This window comes from Salmo salar, chromosome 02 (assembly GCF_965601325.2).
Source record: "Salmo salar chromosome 02, fSalSal1, whole genome shotgun sequence".
Taxonomy (NCBI): domain Eukaryota; kingdom Metazoa; phylum Chordata; class Actinopteri; order Salmoniformes; family Salmonidae; genus Salmo; species Salmo salar.
In genome coordinates this window covers 11132416-11156566 of record NC_138292.1, presented here as the reverse complement: position 1 = coordinate 11156566, position 24151 = coordinate 11132416, and the positions used below count along the sequence as shown (strand labels likewise).

At 41.9% G+C, this 24151-nt stretch overlaps 1 protein-coding gene across 1 annotated transcript; it reads right to left on the bottom strand.

Annotated features, from left to right (window-relative positions):
- Positions 1 to 1674: 1674 nt before the first annotated feature.
- abcb5 (ATP-binding cassette, sub-family B (MDR/TAP), member 5) lies at positions 1675 to 23937 on the bottom strand. The gene is made up of 26 exons (XM_082968578.1): positions 23898 to 23937; positions 23550 to 23700; positions 12971 to 13064; positions 12407 to 12598; positions 12058 to 12229; positions 11637 to 11761; positions 11334 to 11511; positions 11063 to 11176; positions 10794 to 10904; positions 10465 to 10590; positions 9591 to 9794; positions 9145 to 9315; positions 8746 to 8907; positions 8246 to 8476; positions 7417 to 7602; positions 7094 to 7198; positions 6821 to 6898; positions 6558 to 6641; positions 6152 to 6355; positions 5763 to 5863; positions 5520 to 5660; positions 4899 to 5055; positions 4593 to 4790; positions 2556 to 2762; positions 2146 to 2292; positions 1675 to 1955 (listed from the first exon to the last, which is right to left on the bottom strand). Exons 2-26 carry the CDS (start codon positions 23665 to 23667, stop codon positions 1758 to 1760), a joined length of 3804 nt encoding a protein of 1267 aa, XP_082824704.1. The 5' UTR covers positions 23668 to 23700; positions 23898 to 23937; the 3' UTR covers positions 1675 to 1757.
- Between the last annotated feature and the right edge of the window lie 214 nt (positions 23938 to 24151).

Here is a 24151-nt window from a genome sequence, read left to right as displayed (position 1 = left end):
TTGTGCAAAACTATCGTAGTGCAAAACTTCTCTAGATCCACAAAATTATTCCCACGAAAGACTATATTATATTTATTGCTTAAAAAAACTATAGCCTGCCTATAGTATATATTTCAGTAATCTCGGCAGTGGCACCCAGAACCAAATCAGCTACTGGATTTGGGAAACAGTGCAGCGGTGCATGTTTTACCTGCTGTGGGAAACTTACTTTAAAATGTAGGTTAATTTATAAAACTCTTACAACTCTTAATAAATAAAACAAATATGTAACAAAGTGAATACATTGGCGAAGAATAATACATTTCCACCAAAATGTTTTAGATTGACTTGACTGAGAAGGGCATGTGCGATAGGGATAACTGGTTCATCGCTTCATGTTGGGCCTTTTGAAATAGGCCGACATCGTTTAACACCAATCCTGGGCCTATCGCGATTTTATAATTTTAAGATCCACTACGATATGTTTTAACGTGTTTTTTTTAATCATTCTCTTATGGCCAGCTGTATACTATTATTTCTGATTGAATTCGGGAGGTTGAAATACAATTAATGTTGCCGGCGTGCAAGATCAGAAATGTTATCTTTACACCAATTATTTTAGAATGTAAACCAAATAAGATCATTTCCATAACACTAGACTAAAACGACGTGGTCATATATTTCTACAATTTATTTAGCATAGGCCTAACAAAATTATGCCACCTAGTGTTATTTAAACCTTCTTTTACAGTTGAAAACAAGTGGCATTTTTACCGAAGTTAGCCTTGGTTGGAGATAGGCTACATTTAGTGGCATTTGAAATAGGACTCAATCGAATTGAAGTCGTTTGAAAGTTCTATTACCCCACTAACGTGTTTCATTGGCAACGGGCGCCATCTTGTGTCCATCAGCCCTCTGTAGACTTCAGTAGCCTATTTAGTCGCATTTAAAATGAACGAGTTCCAAGTTTATTTGAAAATGTATTGACATATTCCGCACAATCTAATTTAGATTATAGATTAATCATTATGTCACTTTAGAATCAGGTTAAAAATAGCATGTTATGGGATCTAATGTTTTATTTGAATGCATATTTACAAACAAGTAATAGCCTTGCATAGTGTACTAATTTAAATATATAGATATTCTTCAAATGCATTCTTCAAATGCATTGCCTTTTAGAGCACAGTGTCCCTGTTTTAAAAAATCAAAATATCACAGTATATAATAACATACAACAGTCTTCTGAACATCAACCTCTCATATTTACAGGTATACAACCTTTCCCAATCACTGCTTTTATCCAGTCATTTAACTGTGATAATGTGTCTTACAGTTTTTCTTATAGAAATACATACTGTACTTGTTGTCTTCAGACAATGAAAGGTGCCATGGTCAAGAACAGTTCATTAATTCGAGGCAGCTTATCAAAATGTATTTAGGCTGATGTCCGTGCTCCAGCATTACTGCTAAAGTGAGTAACCACCTACATGTGATCAAACCAATTGACACTGAGACAGTTTGTATCATGCAATTGAACATCATTTTAGCAGTCCATTCAAAGTGAGTTATGGCTGCCATACCATTATCCATATAGATTCCTTATTCTTTATACATCTTTATATATCACCTTCATTTAACCAGGAAGTCTCATTGTGGACAGGAGACCTCTTTCTCAAGGGGGACCTGGCTAAGAAGTGCAACTCAATAAAAAGAACTGACAAAACAACATTCAACAGAACAGTACATACGCTGCAAAACATCAATCTGAATATGAGTTAGTGATTGACCTGTGCGTTGACCAGGGCACAGTAAGCCCCCCCTTTAGCCATGAGGTCAGTATGTGTACCCTGCTCTGTCACCTGACCATACTGAATTACTGCTATCTGGTCTGCGTTCTGGATGGTAGACAGGCGGTGGGCGATCACGATGCAGGTGCGGCCCTGCCGAGCGGCGTCTAAAGCCTGTTGGACAATCTGGGCGAGGGAGGGATAGGGAGGGAGAGAAGGAGGGAGGAAACAGAAAGACAGAGAGGTTATTTGGGAAGGAGGGAGAGGACATACTGTGTGAAGATAAGCTTGTGTGTGACCAGGCCATTAATTAATAAATGAATGAATGAATAGGTAGAAAATGAGACGGCCGACACGCTATGTCCATGTGACTTACCTTCTCACTCTCTGTGTCCAGGGCGGAAGTGGCTTCATCCAGCAGCAGTACTTTAGGCTGCCTGACCAGTGCTCTGGCAATGGCTATCCTCTGTTTCTGACCTCCAGACATCTGGGTCCCCTTGTCCCCAACCCTGGTATTGTATTTCTGACAAAACAACAGCACAATTTATAGTGTTTGTCTATATTGAACACTTAAAATATAAATTAAAATATAAAGTCATAACAGCCCGTCTTGGGCTAGTCAATAGCTATTCTATATGAATATCTGTAGAGAAACATTAGTTTAGGTTCTACTGTGACCTCACCAGTGACATTTTTTGGATCCCCTTTGAGAAGACTTCAAATATCATCCTACAGCTACAGCCTATTATGTCTCCTCCCATCTCCCTCACTATACTGTTACTATACCTCTGGCAGGCCCATGATGAAGTCGTGGATGTTGGCGTTCTTGGCTGCCTCGTCTATCTCGTCCTGGGAGACCTCTCTGCTGTTGTCCCCGTACTGGATGTTCTCTGAGATGCTGCAGTCGAACAGGATGGGCTCCTGGGACACCAGGCCCAGCTGAGACCTCAGCCACGACAGGTTCAGGGTCTTAGTATCCAACCCATCCACTAACTGAAACACCACAATAATACTACAGAGTTAGGTCAACACCTTCACTAACTGAGACACCACAATAATACTACAGAGTTAGGTCAACACCTTCACTAACTGAGACACCACAATAATATCAGTGAGTTAGGTCAACACCTTCACTAACTGAGACACCACAATAATACTACAGAGTTAGGTCAACACCTTCACTAACTGAGACACCACAATAATACTACAGAGTTAGGTCAACACCTTCACTGAGACACCACAATAATATCACAGAGTTAGATCAACACCTTCACAAACTGAGACACCACAATAATACTACAGAGTTAGGTCAACACCTTCAATAACTGAGACACCACAATAATACTTCAGAGTTAGGTCAACACCTTCACTAACTGAGACACCACAATAATATCACAGAGTTAGGTCAACACCTTCACTAACTGAGACACCACAATAATACTACAGAGTTAGGTCAACACCTTCACTAACTGAGACACCACAATAATACTACAGAGTTAGGTCAACACCTTCACTGAGACACCACAATAATATCACAGAGTTAGGTCAACACCTTCACTAACTGAGACACCACAATAATATCACAGAGTTAGGTCAAGACCTTCACTAACTGAGACACCACAATAATACTACAGAGTTAGGTCAACACCTTCACTAACTGAGACACCACAATAATACTACAGAGTTAGGTCAACACCTTCACTAACTGAGACCCCGTAATAATACTACAGAGTTAGGTCAACCCCTTCAATAACTGAGACACCACAATAATACTACAGAGTTAGGTCAACACCTTCACTAACTGAGAGACCACAATAATACTACAGAGTTAGGTCAACACCTTTATTAACTGAGACACCACAATAATATCACAGAGTTAGGTCAACACCTTCACTAACTGAGACACCACAATAATATCACAGAGTTAGGTCAACACCTTCACTAACTGAGACACCACAATAATACTACAGAGTTAGGTCAACACCTTCACTAACTGAGACACCACAATAATACTACAGAGTTAGGTCAACACCTTCACTAACTGAGACACCACAATAATACTACAGAGTTAGGTCAACACCTTCACTAACTGAGACACCACAATAATATCACAGAGTTAGGTCAATACCTTCACTAACTGAGACACCACAATAATACTACAGAGTTAGGTCAACACCTTCACTAACTGAGACACCACAATAATACTACAGAGTTAGGTCAACCCCTTCATTAACTGAGACACCATAATAATACTACAGAGTTAGGTCAACACCTTTATTAACTGAGACACCACAATAATATCACAGAGTTAGGTCACACCTTCACTAACTGAGACACCACAATAATACTACAGAGTTAGGTCAACACCTTCACTAACTGAGACACCACAATAATACTACAGAGTTAGGTCAACACCTTCATTAACTGAGACACCATAATAATACTACAGAGTTAGGTCAACACCTTCACTAACTGAGACACCACAATAATACTACAGAGTTAGGTCAACACCTTCACTAACTGAGACACCACAATAATACTACAGAGTTAGGTCAACACCTTCACTAACTGAGACACCATAATAATACCACAGATTTAGGTTTAGAATGTTTAAAATGTTCAGATTAAAAAGAAGTAACATCTTGGAATACCAAAGGAATTAATAATCCACCAATGTTACAAATATTAAATATTAAAATGCTATGGCCTAACAGTTTTACTATATTTGTTGCATCCCAATTCACAGTATACTAGTTTAGCACTTTGAAATAGTTTTGAAAAGCTTGCTTTATATTACATGATTATTTTTGGGGTTGGTCTCACCACTTGTCCTTCAGCAGGGCTATAGAAGCGCTCCAGTAGTTGTATGGAGGTGCTTTTCCCACAGCCACTCTCCCCGACCAGGGCCAGGGTCTGACCAGGCCCCACTGACAGGCTCAACCCCTGGAGAACCCTCACGTTCTGACGGGTCGGGTACGCAAAGTGGATCCCTCGGAACTCAATGTCCCCGACAAAGTCCGTCTGGAAAAGACAACATTTTTGTTCCAGATCATTGTTCCAGAAAAAACACAATGGTATATCATTGTTTTTTTGTTTACATTGGAGTAAGAGACATTATAGCTCACCCACTGGCTTCTCTCCCTCCTCACTGTAAATGTCAATCTCTGGTTTCTTCTCCAACAAGCCAAGAATTCTCCCTGCAGCTGCTTTCGCTTTGGCAAAGTCAGGAGCAAAAGATGCTGATTCTCCTATGTTCATGGCAGCAAATATGATCACAGAAAACACACTGCGAAAGAAAAGGACAAAGTTGTACTATCACTGCCACTATATTGGCAGACTCTGGTCATGACCCAACTCAGCGAGGGCGTCTCAGAGAGATTTGGGATATGCAAAAAACACACTTCCATTTCACACATGTGCGTTAATACACGTGTGTACATGTGTGAAATAGGACAAATATAAGCACCCACCAAATTAATGTTATAATGATATTATTATTATTATTATTATATTACCGTGTAGTGACAATGTGGCAGCCAGGGGTTCTAGTCAGGGTTGGGGTACATTCCATTTCAAATGCAGTCAATTCAAAACCCAATTCCAAATTTTCCTCATTGAAAACCATTGAAGAGAACTGGAATTTCAGTGTACTTCCTGAATTGACTGGAATTGAAATGGAATTGATCCCAAACCTGGTGTGAATATATTCATTTTAGATGAGGATATAACAGTACCAGTATGTATACTCACAGGAAAACATTTTCATATTCTGTGTGACAGTGAGCAATAAGCCAGGACCCAAAGCGGAAGATTGCAGCATTGACCATGTAAGGGATTGCTTGGGCAACGGCAAATGTTAGTCCGTAGATGGGGGCCTTCACCAAACCGTTCCTGGTGTATTCAATTGAAATCTAATCAGTACTTGATTGTAGGTTATAAGGTCAAACAATCCAAAAGCTGAGTCTATAACAAAGTGAATAACTGTACTCTTACTGGTATGGTCTTTCTAGACTGTCCATGAACTTGTGAAAGAAGACGTCCTCCCGTATCAATCCAACAACTGTCTTGAAGTTTTCAACGGTCTCAGTAGATATCTACAAAAGAATAATAAAGATATATTAACGTTTTATTTGAACACATGGTATCCCACACTGATATAGCCCACTGTCCCAAAGTGCATTGCAATTGGGATTGCATAATAGCAGTAACCTTCCTGAAATTCTCTGGTTATCAAGATATCCTGTTTTAAGGTTTCCCTGATTTCCTGCTTATTCCCTCCTGATTCCGGAAAACCTATAACCGGGATTACTGGAAAATCTGGGAATTTTGGGAACATTACCGGAATTTTGCAACCCCAATTGCAATAGAAAGTTGATGTTTACCTTCCCAGACTGCTCCAGGGCACCCTGGTCTTTGGAGGCGTGGCCTGCCATGGCCCTCATCTGAATGACGTTGGCTCCAATGAGGAAGGGCACACAGGCGAGGATGAGGAGGGTGAGCTGCCAGCTGTGGATGAAGGCCACCACAATGGCAATGGTGAGAGCACAGACTGTGTTGGTGGCCAGACCCAACCTAGACCCAGTCGCCTGGTGGTGAGGAGAGAGGAAACAAGTAGGTTCCATCCATTACCAGACATTGTAACTCTAAAGAATGCAACTGTAAATACATAGAAGCACATGTAAAGGTAGACATTTTTAAAGACTTGTACAGTAGAATGATTCTGAATTGACATTGACTTGATAGGTTTTGATCGCTATCTCAATGTGTAAATCAGTGCATTGTGCTTACCCCTTTAACCAGAGATGCATCTGTGGCCAATCTGGTGGTTAGAACTCCCACTGCATTGTTGTTGTCATCAAACCATCCAATCTCCTGTAAGGAATGCAATTTAGTAAGGTTCTGAGGCAGAACACCACAAAGTGGCATTTCAGAATCATCCTTTTGCTGGTATTATCAATACGGTAAAGTCAATTAGCAATGACAAGTCAGTCTTTTTGAATTCATGTACAATGGATGAAGTATATATTTTCCCGCATGACAGTTTGTCCTACCTGTCTCATCATGGCATGGAATACCTGTCTCCTCAGCCTCATGGTAAGAAGCTCTCCTGATTTTCCAAACATGTAACCCTGAAACATAGAACATACAGCAGAAATGTACCCAACCAGGCATGCCCACAACATATTAAGGGTTTGAGATAGATACAGAATTGTACTTTAAAGTGCGTCCCAAATGGCACCCTATAGGCTCTGGTCCAAAGTAATGCACTGTATAGGGCATAGGTTGCCATTTTGGACACAGTTTAGATCTATAAATTAGAAAACCTTTAGGAAGTAGGTGACAAAAGCCACTCCTCCGATGAGAAGGAAGAGCAGGGAAAACATCATGGTTTTCTGTCGTTTGACTTCCGGGTCAACCTCGGAAAACACCTAGAGAAGGTCACGGGATGGAGAGAATCCCCCCAAAATAGATAACAGAAAATGAAAAGGTTGCTTTGGAAAATAAGAGCCAAAACCCACCAACCAACGACCATCAAATAAATGATGTGGAAAAATAAGACCACCTCGTTTAAATCAAACTCAATCAAGACACCAAGGAAATGTGAGTAGTCTCTGCAGTATTTAACAATTCTTCATATTATGAACACAAGGAGGTGGTCTTGTGAAACACTTACTCCAATGATCTTGGCGAAGATGATGGCGACACAGGGATAAACGGCTCCCCCCACCAAGCTAGACAGGGTTCCTACCAACATGTACGGCCACTCGGGCTTGTTCAGGGCCAGGATTCTGGTGAAGGGGATGTCTGGAGCTTCCTCTGGTTTCTTTTCCTTCTGTCATCAAACATTGTCATCAATGACAAAACTAAATGACCAAGGACCAACATGATGTAACAGATCTTATTTCTGATGACAATGAACTATCACTATATACAGTAGGGTGGCAGGTTCAAATCCCCGAGCCGACCAGGGGAAAAATCTGTCGATGTGCCCTTGAGCAAGGCAATTAAACCTAATTGCTTCTGTAAGTTGCTCAAGATAAGAGCTTCTGCTAAATTACTAAAATGTAAATGAATGCAACCATACATTATAAACCTTACATTATATACCATTCATTATATACCATTCATTATATGCCATTCATTATATGCCATTCATTATATACCATACATTATAAACCATTCATTATATTCCATTCATTATATTCCATACATTATAAACCATTCATTATATTCCATTCATTATATACCATTAATTATATACCATTCATTATATACCATTCATTATATACCATTCATTATATACATTACATTATAAACCATTCATTATAAACCATACATTATAAACAATACATTATATACCATACATTATATAATAAGTACGATGACAGTTCAGCAATAGCACTATAACAAAGCCATGTTCCTATATAACACATAAAGAACGTCATATTGTGCCCTAAAGGATTGTGTAATAGTACCTTCTTGTCTTTCTTGGACTTCTTAGATTTCCTCCTGGTCGGTTTCATTTCCACACGGCCACTGCTGATTGAGGTCCTTTCAAAGCCGCCGTTTTCTATTCCTTCCTCGTTTACCACTTCCATCTCATCCATGTCAGATGAGTCATATAGGACATAATCCAGATCCTCATATTTAGGAGGGTTATCCTCTTCCACAGGGCCCTCTTCATCTTCCTCTGGCTTCCCTTGACTCTGAACAACAGACAAGGTGTGATAGTGGATTTGAACATGTTACATACAGAGCCTGTTTATTACTGATCATTATTCATATAGACACAGGCTTGATAAGGTATATTGCTCTGATACTGATGATATACGTCTCCAAATATGACTCTGAGCAACATGATTTAGACGTTGACTGATTCTACTGTTGAGGCAGAGTTGGGGCCCTGGTGGTCAAAAGTAGTGCACTATAAAGGGAATAGGGTGACATTTGGGATGCAGTGAGCGTGATACAGTACCTGCTGCATGACCAGAGAATAGTAGACCCCCTTCTTGGCCATGAGTTCCCTGTGTGTTCCCTGCTCCACCACCTCTCCGTTGCTGAAGCCAGCGATCACGTCAGCTGTTCTGATGGTGGACAGGCGGTGGGCGATCACTATCGTGGTGCGGCCCGCCCTCGCCTATGGGAATGGGAGACAATATTGTCATCATTTATTACAAATCATTTTTTTATTTCTTCTTCATTTTCGCTGAGATGGATTCCAACAGGATCTCATGGATTCACTCTGATTCTTGACGTTTGTCAACGTGAACTTGCAAGGCTGCAGTCAAACAATCGAATTAGGCTATTAGGTTGCGCAAAACCAAGTTTGAGAACAACCTTAACCATGGGTCTGGTCCTCAGGGAGGGTACTGACCTTATCCAGAGCGGCCTGGACGACCGACTCACTCTGGGTGTCCAGGGCGGAGGTGGCCTCGTCCAGCAGGAGGATCTTCGGGTTTTTGACCAGGGCCCGGGCGATAGCTATCCTCTGCTTCTGTCCTCCACTGAGCTGGGCTCCCCGCTCCCCCACCATGGTGTTCAGCTTCTGTTAACGCCACATGGAATGGGATGGAGATGAAATAATCATGTTTAAATTTGTCCATTTGGATAAGATCATCACTATTTGGCCATTTCCTTACACTGTATGCAATTTCAAAACAAAACAAAAAAACATTTCATTTCAACACAGTCGCCATAGAAACAACAGAATATCTGCTGTCCTACTCACTTCACATCATTTGTACACCATAAATAATTTAATATATAGTACATGTGAAACACTGAAGCCATTGTATGTACTCAGTATCCTATCCCACGTACATCGGGGAGTTTGGAGATGAAGTCGTATGCATTGGCCTCTCTCACGGCCCGTTCGATGTCCTCATCTGTGGCATCCTCTCTGCCGTAGCGGATGTTTTCTGCGATGGTTGTTCCGAATAGCACAGGTTCCTGACTGACAATACCCATATTCTCCCTCAGCCACTTCACATTCAGGGTCCAGATGTCCCGACCATCCAGGGTAATCTGACAACAAACCAGGGTCATACTCATTAGGCATCCAAATTTCTCTGCTTTGCTGATGAGTATTTTCTATGCTCATACAGGAGTAATAAAGGTGGGAATGTTGTTTATTATTATTGTTGTTATTTTATTTATTATTTTGATTTATAAGGGGGTGGTGCAGCAGCCTCAGCACCCCTACTTCCCTCGGCTATGCAACCCAGACCAACAGCGTTCCTGACAAATGATATATCAACATTCCACAAGAGGGCACTATAATACTATTTGACTTTTTACTGAAATTAAGTCAACACTAAACCTGATAAGCCAGAATTTGGGAATGAGTGAACGTGAGTGAATGTTTGCGTGTACATTACGTGTGTGTGTGTGTGTGTGTGTGTGTACATTACACGTGTGTGTGTACATGTGGGTCTCTGTATGCACTATGAGTCAGTTGTTTGAACTTTAATGCGCTCGTGTCCTGCGTACCTCTCCTGAGGTTGGATCATAAAGCATGTGAGTCCTTCACTGGAGGCTGGTGGGTGGTGCTATTGGAGGACGGGCTCATTGTAATGGCTGGAATTTATTCCGTCCTCTTATAGCTCCACCCACCAACCTCCTCTGGAGTCTTTACAGTGGGACATGTGTCTCTTCTTTATGACTTTGAATAAACCTTGATCAGATTTGTTCATACCTCTCCTGAGTCTGGATCATAAAAGCGCTGCAGCAGCTGAATGGTGGTGCTCTTCCCACATCCACTGGCTCCAACCAGAGCTATGGTCTTCCCACGAGGCACTGTCAGATTCACTCCTTGAAGAATCTACAGCGACAGGGAACACATCCCACAACGTATTTAACATGTATTTTTACCGTCATTTATAATTGTATGGCTTGTCATTTTGTTTTTTCTAATCCAACTGGAAACTGAAAATTCAACTTAGCTTCTTCCTTATTGTGCATTTTTCAAATCATTTGGGGACAGGTTAGTGTCTAGATCTGGTTCGATTCAAATCCACTACTTACTTTGACATCTTTCCTGGAGGGGTAGCTGAAGTGGATGTTCTTGAATTCAATGTCTCCTTTCACACAGTCTGGTTTGTGACCTTCCTTTGAACTGCTGTCTATGGGCCGCGGCTATGACAAACAAATCAACTCACCAACCGCGGCAGAAAGGACAAATGTCTAAATTCGACTTGAGTTCTTGAGATCATGTTGTTCTGAGTGAGTTAGAGTGAGTTCATACTGTTTCAATGCTATGGTGATTCAGTGGTTAAACTGAATTCTTCCAGTACCTGGTCAATGGTATTGTAGACTTCATAGGCAGCACCCCGTGCTTTGGCGATGGCTTCCAAGTTAGGAGCACCCTGGCCCAAAGAGAACGACCCAATCATCACTGAGAAGAAGACCTACAAATAGCAGCAACAAAGAATGTAATGAAGAAAGGAATTATATTAATGCCAGACAGAGTAACACGTGTGAAGACATTGCAGAGGCCTTTTCACAATAAAATGTATCTATTGGAAAATAGTAAATTCTTACTTAAAATCTTCCATAAAAGCTTACTGTAATGGTTTTTCCAATGGTATAGTTTTCAGGCTCGTCTACAGAGAGCTTGGTCCCGTACCAGAAAGCCAAGGCGTACGTCCCAAATATGACAAACTGGGTGAAGCCCATGGACACGTTAGTGGTGATGGCCTTCTTTATTCCAAAGTTTTTAGCATCCTCCAAGTTGTTTTCATACCTAAAATATATAGAAGACATGCCTAAATAGGGGAATGTGTCTTGATTTTGGTAGATCGTATTAATAATTATGGAAAGAGATACACTGTTTTATGCAACACATTAGTTAGTTAATAACTGACTAACCTTTCCACAGCTTTCTTCTGCCCATTGAAAGCCACAACTGTCCTGATAGCCACCAGTATCTCTTCAGCTACCGCCCCTGCTTTGGCATAGGCAGACAGCTCCTTACTGGTCAGGGTGGCAAGTATCTGAAATCAAATACAAAATGTTCATGAATACGGTATCTTACACTGCTGATGTAAAAATGTCTTTATAAAAGAAATGCGATTGTGGAAAACTGAGAGGATTGGATAAGTATAAACTAGGGGTGGATTTGGGATTGGGCACAAGAGTAGTGATGCAACCACTGTTTAGTGACATATATGAAAACAATATGGCACATTATTCCCTATATAGTCTACTACTTTCAAGTAGTGCACTATATAGGGAACAGAGTACCATTTGGCATGAAGCCGTTGTCTTTGCAGGTCATTGGTAGTCTTACTTTGGACCAGACGGCAGCTGATCCTGCCAGGAGAGGACTGACGGCCAGGATGACGAGGGTCAGCTTCCAGCCGAAGATGAAACCAATGATGAACCCTGACAAGAAGGTGCAGAAGAACTGCACAAACACACAGATCTTGTCTCCAAGGCCTTCGTTGATTGTGTTGATGTCACTGTAGAAAGTAAAAGTATTATAAATTATTTATATTATAATAATTGACATTATTTAAACAATCTTAATAGCATTTTTTATATCTGTAGTTTCTCAATATGATCATATATGCTAAAATATGACATTGTCTTTGATAAAAAAATAAATCCCAATCATTCATCCAATGTATCAAACTTACTCTGTCAACCTGACGTTGAGAACTCCTATCTGGTGTGTATCAAACCAGGACATCTGTTGGTGAAGGATGGCATGGAAGTATTTCTCCCGAATCCGTTTGGTCTGTTTGGTGGCTGTCAGCAAGAACAACATCACCTGAAAGGTCCCCAGCAGGAACACAGCACAACCGATCCCGATGAAGTAATAGGCATGTCTGGAAATTCAAATGTATGTATCACACAGTATATCTTTAAGCAATAAGCAACAGGGGGGGGGGGGGGGGGGGGGTGCCTGGATACAGCCCTTAGCCGTGGTATATTGGCCATATACCACAAACCCCAGAGGTGCCTTATTGCTATTATAAACTGGTTACCAATGTAATTAGATAAGTAAAAATACATGTTTTGTCATACTCGTGGTATACGGTCTAATATACCACGGCTGTTGGGCCAATCAGCATTCAGGGCTCGAACCACCCAGTTTATAATCATAAATAAAAGCGACATTGTATTTACATGAGGATATATTTATGATATAATATATTGATAATGTGTGTCTGTTATCTACTGTACTCATTATCACTTGCCGAGTCATTAGAGCCTCTATATCAACTCCAGGAATTTGAATACATCCATCAGTTGAGTTCAATAAAGCGCTGATCTCCTCCACAGTGAAATTGGCTATGGAGAAATGACAATACCAGTAGTCAATGTTCACAATCTGGCGTGACTAACATATGAATTGTGTAGTATAAAACATAATCCACAAATCACCATTATATATGGTGAAGATATGCCTAAACAATGCAACCCATAATAGAAATAATCACATAGGACTGTATGTGTATCTCACTGTAATACATGGCCACAAAGGATCCCTGCACTTTATAGCCAATACACAGATGTAAGATCTTAATTTGAGCCAGTTGCTACAGCAGGAAAACAATCCTGCAGCAACAGGACAGGTGAATTATTATGTGGATTATAATTAATGGGCATTTTTGTAGTGGTTGATACATTAAGAATGGTGCTGGATTGGATAGGGGCCGTTTTACTAGTTCCTGACCAATTCTGCTGTTTAGTGTGTTTTTTAGTGTGTTTTTTTTGCATATCCCCCTGTGTTTGATGCTCTTTTTTGTTAGGCTACATATACATTTTACACACGTTTTACATACATGGCACTTTTTTTATGAGCAAAAAACTATTTACATACCGTCAGGAGTCAATTATTTGAGTACACAATATGACATTTTACAGGAAGGAAGTAGAGTTTACAATACAATATGTTCTATATTATTCTCAGAAAATAAAATGTCGTCCCACCACTCACTCACAGTGTAGGTCCGTTGCTTGGTCAAGAGTTGTTGACATCTGATAGAGTTTCACATAATACATCCCATGCATCAACTGTATTTGCCTGAGCTTTGTTTATCACAGCCACTGATCGCTCCATATGAAAAATATCTTGGAAATATGATGATTGCAGGGGTAATCGAAGCACTAAGGATAACTTTTTTTGCTGCTGTTAACCCCGCATAAATGATTATCTTCTGAACCAGCTGCAGTCATACATGGTACTTTTATACACAGTAATTACACAACAAATATATCTCTTTCTGGATTATACACATTACATTTTGGATAGATACTGGATGTGTACTCAGACATCTATATAGTGTTTTCAGTAATAACTATTACTGATCATGAGCTTTTTAATCCCACCCCTCTGCTACTCTCAGTCCAGCCCACCTAAATGTATCTCTGTAAGACCATCCTCTTTTGATTTCCACGTGCCATATATCTTTCCACTGTGCTGTGATGTCTTACATGAAATTTGAACCTTTCTAATTGCACAGTATCCAAAGATTGTAAGTTAAAGATGAATATTTTCACTAAAATTATTATAATATTGTTGAATGATTCACTTTCCTAATCTCCCAACAGGGCTATTTGCAGAGTTAATTTTAGGTAAATGTAATAATTTTTCAGCCATTCCTGAAACTGAGACCAGAAACAGGCTCCATTGTGCTGATCAAAAAATTGTTGTACATAATGTTTCCCCCATTGTTTGCTATGACCGAAAAGAGCTTCTGGACATCAGAACAGCGATAACTAATCTCGTATTGGATGAAGATTTCTACTTCAACCAGTTGGCGGTGCAGGACATACTGCTCACCCCGGACCAGACCCTAATCCTCCGCACTCGGAGGAGAAAGTGCAAGAGAGGCCGACGTGCGGGCACCCTGACAAAACTACAGTCGTGGCCAAAAGTTTTGAGAATGACACAAATATTAATTTTCACAAAGTCTGCTGCCTCAGTTTGTATGATGGCAATTTGCATATACTCCAGAATGTTATGAAGAGTGATCAGATGAATTGCAATTAATTGCAAAGTCCCTCTTTGCCATGCAAATGAACTGAATCCCCAAAAAACATTTCCACTGCATTTCAGCCCTGCCACAAAAGGACCGGCTGACATCATGTCAGTGATTTGTTGACACAGGTGTGAGTGTTGACGAGGACAAGGCTGGAGATCACTCTGTCATGCTGATTGAGTTCGAATAACAGACTGGAAGTTTCAAAAGGAGGGTGGTGCTTGGAATCATTGTTCTTCCTCTGTCAACCATGGTTACCTGCAAGGAAACACGTGCCGTCATCATTGCTTTGCACAAAAAGGGCTTCACAAGCAAGGATATTGCTGCCAGTAAGATTGCACCTAAATCAACCATTTATCGGATCATCAAGAACTTCAAGGAGAGCGGTTCAATTGTTGTGAAGAAGGCTTCAGGGTGCCCAAGAAAGTCCAGCAAGCGCTAGGACCGTCTCCTAAAGTTGATTCAGTTGCGGGATCGGGGCACCACCAGTACAGAGCTTGCTCAGGAATGGCAGCAGGCAGGTGTGAGTGCATCTGCACGCACAGTGAGGAAAATACTTTTGGAGGATGGCCTGGTGTCAAGAAGGGCAGCAAAGAAGCCACTTCTCTCCAGGAAAAACATCAGGGACAGACTAATATTCTGCAAAAGGTACAGAGATTGGATTGCTGAGGACTGGGGTAAAGTCATTTTCTCTGATGAATCTCCTTTCGGATTGTTTGGGGCATCAGGAAAAAAGCTTGTCTGGAGAAGACAAGGTGAGTGCTACCATCAGTCCTGTGTCATGCCAACAGTAAAGCATCCTGAGACCATTCATGTGTGGGGTTGCTTCTCAGCCAAGGGAGTGGGCTCACTCACAAATTTGCCTAAGAACACAGCCATGAATAAAGAATGGTACCAACACATCCTCCGAGAGCAACTTCTCCCAACCATCCAGGAACAGTTTGGTGACGAACAATGCCTTTTCCAGCATGATGGAGCACCTTGCCATAAGGCAAAAGTGATAACTAAGTGGCTCGGGGAACAAAACATCGATATTTTGGGTCCATGGCCAGGAAACTCCCCAGACCTTAATCCCATTGAGAACTTGTGGCCAATCCTCAAGAGGCGGGTGGACAAACAAAAACCCACAAATTCGGACAAACTCCAAGCATTGATTATGCAAGAATGGGCTGCCATCAGTCAGGATGTGGCCCAGAAGTTAATTGACTGCATGCCAGGGCGGATTGCAGAGGTCTTGAAAAAGAAGGGTCAACACTGCAAATATCAGGGGCGGAAATCCTAGGGGGGACGGGGGGGACACGGCCCCCCCATCCTGGGAAAAATAGGATTTGTCCCCCCCAATATATCACTGTAAACATAACTATGTAATTTAAATAATATTAATAATACGCAATGAAAGCAATTGTGCTGATTATATAAACTTAATAGCGCGTTTTTAAGTTTCAAAAGATTGCGACCCCCCACCCTTTGCCTCACAATGGTTTGATCCACTGCCAGTTCCTTAGTTGGCAAGGTAACAGAGGGTTCCTATCTACTGTCTGAAAGGCACTCAATGCACGTAACTGACGTGAGCTTCATCCAGTCAATCGCGCATAGCAATGTTTTGTTTTATGTTGGCAGGGTTCACACACACAAGCTGAATTTGCAGAGCTAGCGCGCAAATATGAACTATTAAGCTAGCTAGTACCTATTCCATTTATGTGGCGTCGTCAAAGATGGAATCTTTGCTATCGTCAATTTATTCCAAGATCAGCACGCAGATGTAAGTTCGTGCTTCAAAGTCCCTGTGATAAGGTTAGCGATAAACTGAAGTCCAAACTGAACAGAACTACACTCTCTTCTACCATTGTCTTAAATATACACTGCTCAAAAAAATAAAGGGAACACTTAAACAACACATCCTAGATCTGAATGAAAGAAATAATCTTATTAAATACTTTTTTCTTTACATAGTTGAAAGTGCTGACAACAAAATCACACAAAAATAATCAATGGAAATCCAATTTATCAACCCATGGAGGTCTGGATTTGGAGTCACACTCAAAATTAAAGTGGAAAACCACACTACAGGCTGATCCAACTTTGATGTAATGTCCTTAAAACAAGTGAAAATGAGGCTCAGTGGTGCGTGTGGCCTCCACGTGCCTGTATGACCTCCCTACAACGCCTGGGCATGCTCCTGATGAGGTGGAGGATGGTCTCCTGAGGGATCTCCTCCCAGACCTGGACTAAAGCATCCGCCAACTCCTGGACAGTCTGTGGTGCAACGTGGCGTTGGTGGATGGAGCGAGACATGATGTCCCAGATGTGCTCAATTGGATTCAGGTCTGGGGAACGGGCGGGCCAGTCCATAGCATCAATGCTTTCCTCTTGCAGGAACTGCTGACACACTCCAGCCACATGAGGTCTAGCATTGTCTTGCATTAGGAGGAACCCAGGGCCAACCGCACCAGCATATGGTCTCACAAGGGGTCTGAGGATCTCATCTCGGTACCTAATGGCAGTCAGGCTACCTCTGGCGAGCACATGGAGGGCTGTGCGGCCCCCCAAAGAAATGCCACCCAACACCATGACTGACCCACCGCCAAACCGGTCATGCTGGAGGATGTTGCAGGCAGCAGAACGTTCTCCACGGTGTCTCCAGACTCTGTCACGTCTGTCACGTGCTCAGTGTGAACCTGCTTTCATCTGTGAAGAGCACAGGGTGCCAGTGGCGAATTTGCCAATCTTGGTGTTCTCTGGCAAATGCCAAACGTCCTGCACGGTGTTGGGCTGTAAGCACAAGCCCCACCTGTGGACGTCGGGCCCTCATACCACCCTCATGGAGTCTGTTTCTGACCGTTTGAGCAGACACGTGCACATTTGTGGCCTGCTGGAGGTCATTTTGCAGGGCTCTGGCAGTACTCCTTCTGCTCCTCCTTGCACAAAGGCGGAGGTAGCGGTCCTGCTGCTGGGTTGTTGCCCTCCTACGGCCTCCTCCACGTCTCCTGATGTACTGGCCTGTCTCCTGGTAGCGCCTCCATGCTCTGGACACTACGCTGATAGACACAGCAAACCTTCTTGCCACAGCTCGCATTGATGTGCCATCCTGGATGAGCTGCACTACCTGAGCCACTTGTGTGTGTTGTAGACTCTGTCTCATGCTACCACTAGAGTGGAAGCACCGCCAGCATTAAAAAGTGACCAAAACATCAGCCAGGAAGCATAGGAACTGAGAAGTTGTCTGTGGTCTCCACCTGCAGAACCACTCCTTTATTGGGGGATGTCTTGCTTATTGCCTATAATTTCCACCTGTCGTCTATTCCATGTGCACAACAGCATGTGAAATTTATTGTCAATCAGTGTTGCTTCCTAAGTGGACAGTTTGATTTCACAGAAGTGTGATTGACTTGGAGTTACATTGTGTTGTTTAAGTGTTCCCTTTATTTTTTTGAGCAGTATATTTAATGGTCTCAGTGCAAAAGCTAAGTTGTCGCAAGGGAACTTTTATTTATTTATTTTATTTCACCTTTATTTAACCCGGGTAGCAAAGATTATAGCAAACACCACTGAAACGCAATTGGTGCTCGCTAGCTTTGCAAATTCAGCTTTTGTTGGAAGCCAGCCAATATGAAACACACGGTTAAAATTACAAAAGGTTGCAGCATATGTTGTGTAAATGGTGAACTCATACAGCTGTGAACTCGTGTCACTGCAATCCGTTTCACATTTGCTAGCTACCTTTTAGATCAAAGCCCATATAGAATGATAGAAGATAAGATGATAGAAGCCCATCTCCTACTGTAAATAACCTACACACTGTGTGTGTAGCCAGCCAGCCAGCCAGCCAGGTAGAAAAATGGCAGAAAAAAGAGAAAGACGGACATCAGAGTATTTTTCAGTACACCAAAACGCAAAGTCATCCTCTGCCTTATTATGGATTGAGAGTTACATATCTAATAGAACACAGAGGGTTTTCGTTAATGGAAGCCTCTCTCATGCAAATTCCGTTGAGTGTGGTGTACCGCAGGGCAGCCGGCTAGGGCCACTATTGTTTTCTGTTTTTACAAATGACCTTCCACTGAACTTGAATAAAACCAGTTTGTCTATGTACGCTGACAAAATCAACAGTATACACGTCTTCTGCAACAGTAACATTGTCACGACTTCTGCCGGAGTCGGTCCCTCTCCTTGTTCGAGCGGCGTTCGGCGGTCGACGTCACCAGCCTTCTAGCCATCACCGATCCACTTTTCATTTTCCATTTGTTTTGTCTGTTTTTTACACACCTGGTTTCAATTCCACCATTACATGTTCATTAACCCTCTGGTTTCCCCCATGTTTGTGCGCGTGTGTGTTTTATTGTAAGGCTGTATCTGACGGCCATGGTATGTTGTTACCGGATTATTTTATTACGCCCGTTTAATTCGTGTTACCAGCTAATTTTCCAGCACCATAGTATTGTGTTTATACTGGTGTTTTCTTGAATTAAATACCTTGTCCACGCATCTCAGCTCTCCTGCGCCTGACTCCTTTCACCAATTACCCACAGCCTTGACAAACATAAATAACTGAGACATTTAATATAGAGCTACAGTCAGTTTTAGAATGTGTAACTAGCAATAGTCTGGTGCTAAATATCTCAAAAGCTAAAAGCATAATTTATTTAACAAATCAATCACTCATCGTTAAACCTCGTTTAGATCTGTTATTGAATAATGTGGCTATTGAGCAAGTTGATGAGACTAAACTGCTGGGTGTAACCCTAGATAGTAAGCTGTCATGGTCAAAACATATAGACTCAATGGTTGCTAAAATGGGAAAAGATCTGTCCATGATAGGGCATTGCTCTGCTTTCTTGATATCTCAGTTGACCAGACAGGTCCTACAGGCCCTAGTTTTGTCGCTTCTGGACTACTGTGGTCATGTGTAGCAAAGAAGGACATAGGTAAATTGCAGTTGGTCCAGAACAAAGCAGCACATATCGCACTTAGATGTACAGTACTTGGAGGGTAAGTGTCAGTAACATGCATATCAGTCTCTCCTGGCTCAAAGGTTGAGGAGAGTTTGACTGAACCACTATTGGTCTTTGTGCAAGGTATTGATGTGTTGAAGATACCAAACTGTCTGTTCAAGCAGTTGGAACACAGTTTGGACACTCATCGGTACAACACAAGACATGAACCAGAGGTTTCTTCACAGTCCCCAGGTCCAGAACAGAGGCTGGGAAACGTATTAAATAGAGCTGTGACTACATGGAACTCTCTGCCACTCCAGGTAACTCAAGCTAGCAATAAAATCAGTTGAAAAAACAGGTAAAAGAACACCTTGCTGCACAAAGGGGACTGTGAAGAGACACAGCCATTTTATATATTTTGTATTGTAATTTTAATTGCACTATGTATTAGATCTAGATATTGTTTGTATGTACTGATACGTAGGCTATGTGTGATGTTTCAAATGTATGTATTTCAGTCCTTGACTAAAAATGTGCTGTACTATGTATGATGTTGGTATGTTTCATGTGGACCCCAGGAAGAGTAGCTGATGCTTCTGCAGTGGCTAATGAAGAGCCTAATAAATGTCAAATACCAAAACGATGCTGGCACTAAGCCCGCACTCAACAAGCTGTATAGGACCATAAGCAAACAAGAAAATGCTCACCCAGAGGCAGCGCTCCTAGTGGATGGTGATTTTAATGCAGGAAAACTGAAATCCTACCAGCATGTCACCTGTGCAACTAGAGGCGAAAAAACTCTAAATCACCTTTACTCCACAAAGAGAGATGCATACAAAGCTCTCCCTTGCCCTCCATTTGGCAAATCTGACCATAACGCTATCCTTCTATGCTCGCTTTGAGGAAAGCAACACTGAACCATGCATGAGAGCACCGCCTGTTCCAGATGACTGTGTGATCACACTCTCCGTAGCCAGTCTGAGTAAGACCTGAAGGGCTCTTTTGCTCTCAAAACAGCCTCAATTCATCGGGGCATGGACTCTACAAGGTGTCGAAAGTGTTCTACAGGGATGCTGGCCCATGTTGACTCCAATGCTTCCCACAGTTGTGTCAAGTTGGCTGGATGTCATTTGGGTGGTGGACCAATCTTGATACACATGGGATACCAGCAGCATTGCAGTTCTAGACACAAACCGGTGCGCCTGGCACCTACTACCATACCCTGTTCAAAGGCACTTATATATTTTGTCTTGCATTGACCCTCTCTGAATCCATGTCTCAATTGTCTAAAGACTTAAAAACACTTCTTTAAACCTGTCTCCTCCCCGTCATCGAAACTGATTGAAGTGGATTTAACAAGTGACATCAATAAGGGTTCAGCGGTCATGGAAATAGCAGGTGTCCTTAATGTTTTCTATACTCAGTTTACGGTCCCTCAGTTGACAGTGCACGTCAGAGCAGAAACTATATCATGAAGTCCAAGGAACTGTCTGTTGATCTCCGAGATAGATTTGTGATGAGGCATATACAGTATTTGGGGAAGGGTATAAAACAATTTGTAGAGTTTTGAACGTTTCCAAAAGCGCAGCGGTCTCCATCATTGGGAAATTGAAAAAATATGGAACTACCCAGAGTAGAGCTGGCCATCCGACCAACGTCTGACCAAACTGAGCAACCGGGCAAAAAGGACCTTGGTCAGGGAGCTGACCAAGAACCCAATGACCACTCTAACAAAACTACAGAGTTCCTAGCAGTTAGAGCGTTGGGACAGTAACCGAAAGGTTGCTTGTTCGAATCCCTGAACCGGCAAGGTGAGCAAGACAGTTAACCCCCACAACTGCTCCCCGAGAGCCAATGACGTCGATTAAGGCAGCCACCCGCACCTCTCTGATTCAGAAGGGTTGGGTTAAATGCGGAAGACAACTGACTAGAGATCCACTTTCCCTTTCCTTGGCTGAGATGGGAGAAGCTGCCAGAAGGACAACAGTCTCTACAGCACTACACCAATCTTGGCTTTATGGGAGAGTGGCCAGATGGAAGCCACTCCTGAGAAAAAGGCACATGACAGTTGGAGTTTGCAAAAAAAAGGCACGTGAAAGAGGCTGGGGCGAAGATTTACAATCCAACAGGACAATGACTGCTGACAGAACCAGGAAGTGCTGGAGTCAGTCAACATTCTCAGTGGGGAGGGGTGAAGTATATACAGTAAACATTCACAAGGTGGGATACACTAGCAGTGGGGACAGGGTGAAGTATATACACTAAACATTCACGAAGTGGGATACACTGGCAGTGGGGACAGGGTGAAGTATAAACAGTAAACATTCTCTGCATTGTTGGGAAGGACCCGTGAGTAAGCATTCCACCGATAGGGCTCTATTTTTGGCTGGCAAGGCAGGGCTAGTGTCAAACTCACGTTCATTTGCAATTTCGACCTCTTAAAACCAGTGCTCTGCTATTGTTAAACTATTGCACAAGGACTGGTAATTTCCCTGTCTTGTTCCAGCTTGTTTGCGCTCAGATGGGAGGGGAGGAAATATTTGAGGTGCGTCCTTAAAAACATGATCGAAGTGCTAATTTCAGGGAGTGCTGGCAGGGATATATAAGACCAAACAGAAGCGGTTTTACCGATTTATTCAGCGGATATCCAGCCGTGACTCACACTGCCCTATGAATATGGAACAAGAGTAATGTGCTTTTGGTGCCTGTATAGGCCTTCATAGTATTTCAAAACATAAAACACTATATTTTCCCTCCATTTCGTTTTATTTGATTAAAAACCAAGCATTGCCTCCGCTTCTGTCAATGAAGGCTGTTTTATTTTTGTCCTGCCCAATGCAATCAAGTAGGTTAGTCAAGATCGTATAAAGGGTTGGAAACAAATCTTAATCACCAAAACTTTATTAAAAGATCAAGTTTAAGAGGAACAAAACAGTGAGCTGACGTTCCCTTTTTATCTATGTATTGTAGGCAGGCGTACATTATTTTAGCCATGCTTTGAACGTGCATTAAACCCCCTCCATGATGTAGACTACATGTGTCCATGCCCATCATGTAACTCGGGGGGCCCCTCACTTTCTCTTTATATTGGATCTCTGTCCAGCTACTGTGAAAAGAAAACCCTCCACAGTCTGCGTTGTTCTAATATAATTATGGTGCCTGTAAGTGTATTTAGACATAGCCTATTTAATACAAGTTGTTGTTTCGTTTTGTTTCAAATGTGATCATCTTTCTTTTTAGGCCTTATCAATAATGAATTGTGTCTAGCTTATTGACAACTTTTGGCATGTCCATGCTCAGCCATAATGCAATTTACGGTAGGCCTAGCCCCTATATCAGTGTGAATGCTATGTTTATATGTCCACATTGAAACCATGGAATTACTTAGAACAATGAAGACTGCAAACAGGTTCAAGTTGACATATTTAGCAAAGATAGGATAGGTCTACATCGTGTTATTTAATTTCTGTATGCTGTTTAACAAACTATAATAGACTAACTTTGGATTTGGAGTTGATTCCAAGGCGATACATAAAAGACCATAAATACACAACTTGAATAAACCATGTATTTAGCCATGGAGCACTTTCTGATTGGCCAGTGAGGGGCCAAGCCTGACACACCCACAACTGGTTTAATCGTCAAAACGAAGCCCTTTCTCGCCACCGTCTGCACTGCACCGATAATTTTTGGTTGTGAAAATAGAAAAATATTTCTGATAAACTCCAAACCTAAAGCTCTACCGCCAGCGCTTAGATTTACCATTGCATTAGGTTTGTTAAAATAGAGCCCTTGTCCTGCAACAGAGTGATCAAATTAAGATTCTACATCTGTACCTTGTCAAACAGAATATGTACCTGTCAGGTTGAGCTGTTGTCCACTTTGCACAAAGCTGTCGGTCATCTGTCCAAACACAACACACATAAGGGGCAGGGCTATCCCGTGGAGAGCAGCACATAGCAGGCCGATTATCATTAGGAGCACCTCACAACCAGTAGCGTAGCGGAACTGAAACCACAACACACATAAAACCACAGTCAAATGCAGCAGACGTTGGAATGACTGGAGAATATGAATCTTGTCATGATCACTTGTAACAAATGATCCCATTTTGACATATACTACATGTACTACAGTGTATGTACAGATTGCCAAAAGATTCTTGTGTATTTCCTACTATTTCTGAAACCAAAATCAGGACATACCAATTGGAAAAATCCCACTGCTTTTGCTGGTTCTTTTTTCTTCCTTCTTGAAAATGAAACATAGATTCATGAGAAAACCAACATATATTTAACAGTAATAGCACACTGTAATAGGAATAAAGTAGAAATACCATTATGGCAATGTTGCTTACCGAAGGCCCTTTTTTGGCTTGGGCTCCATGTCAACGGTTGGTTGCCCCTCTGTCATCCGCTCCTGAGGCTTCTTATCCTCATGGAAGGCCAGGTTGGGGTAG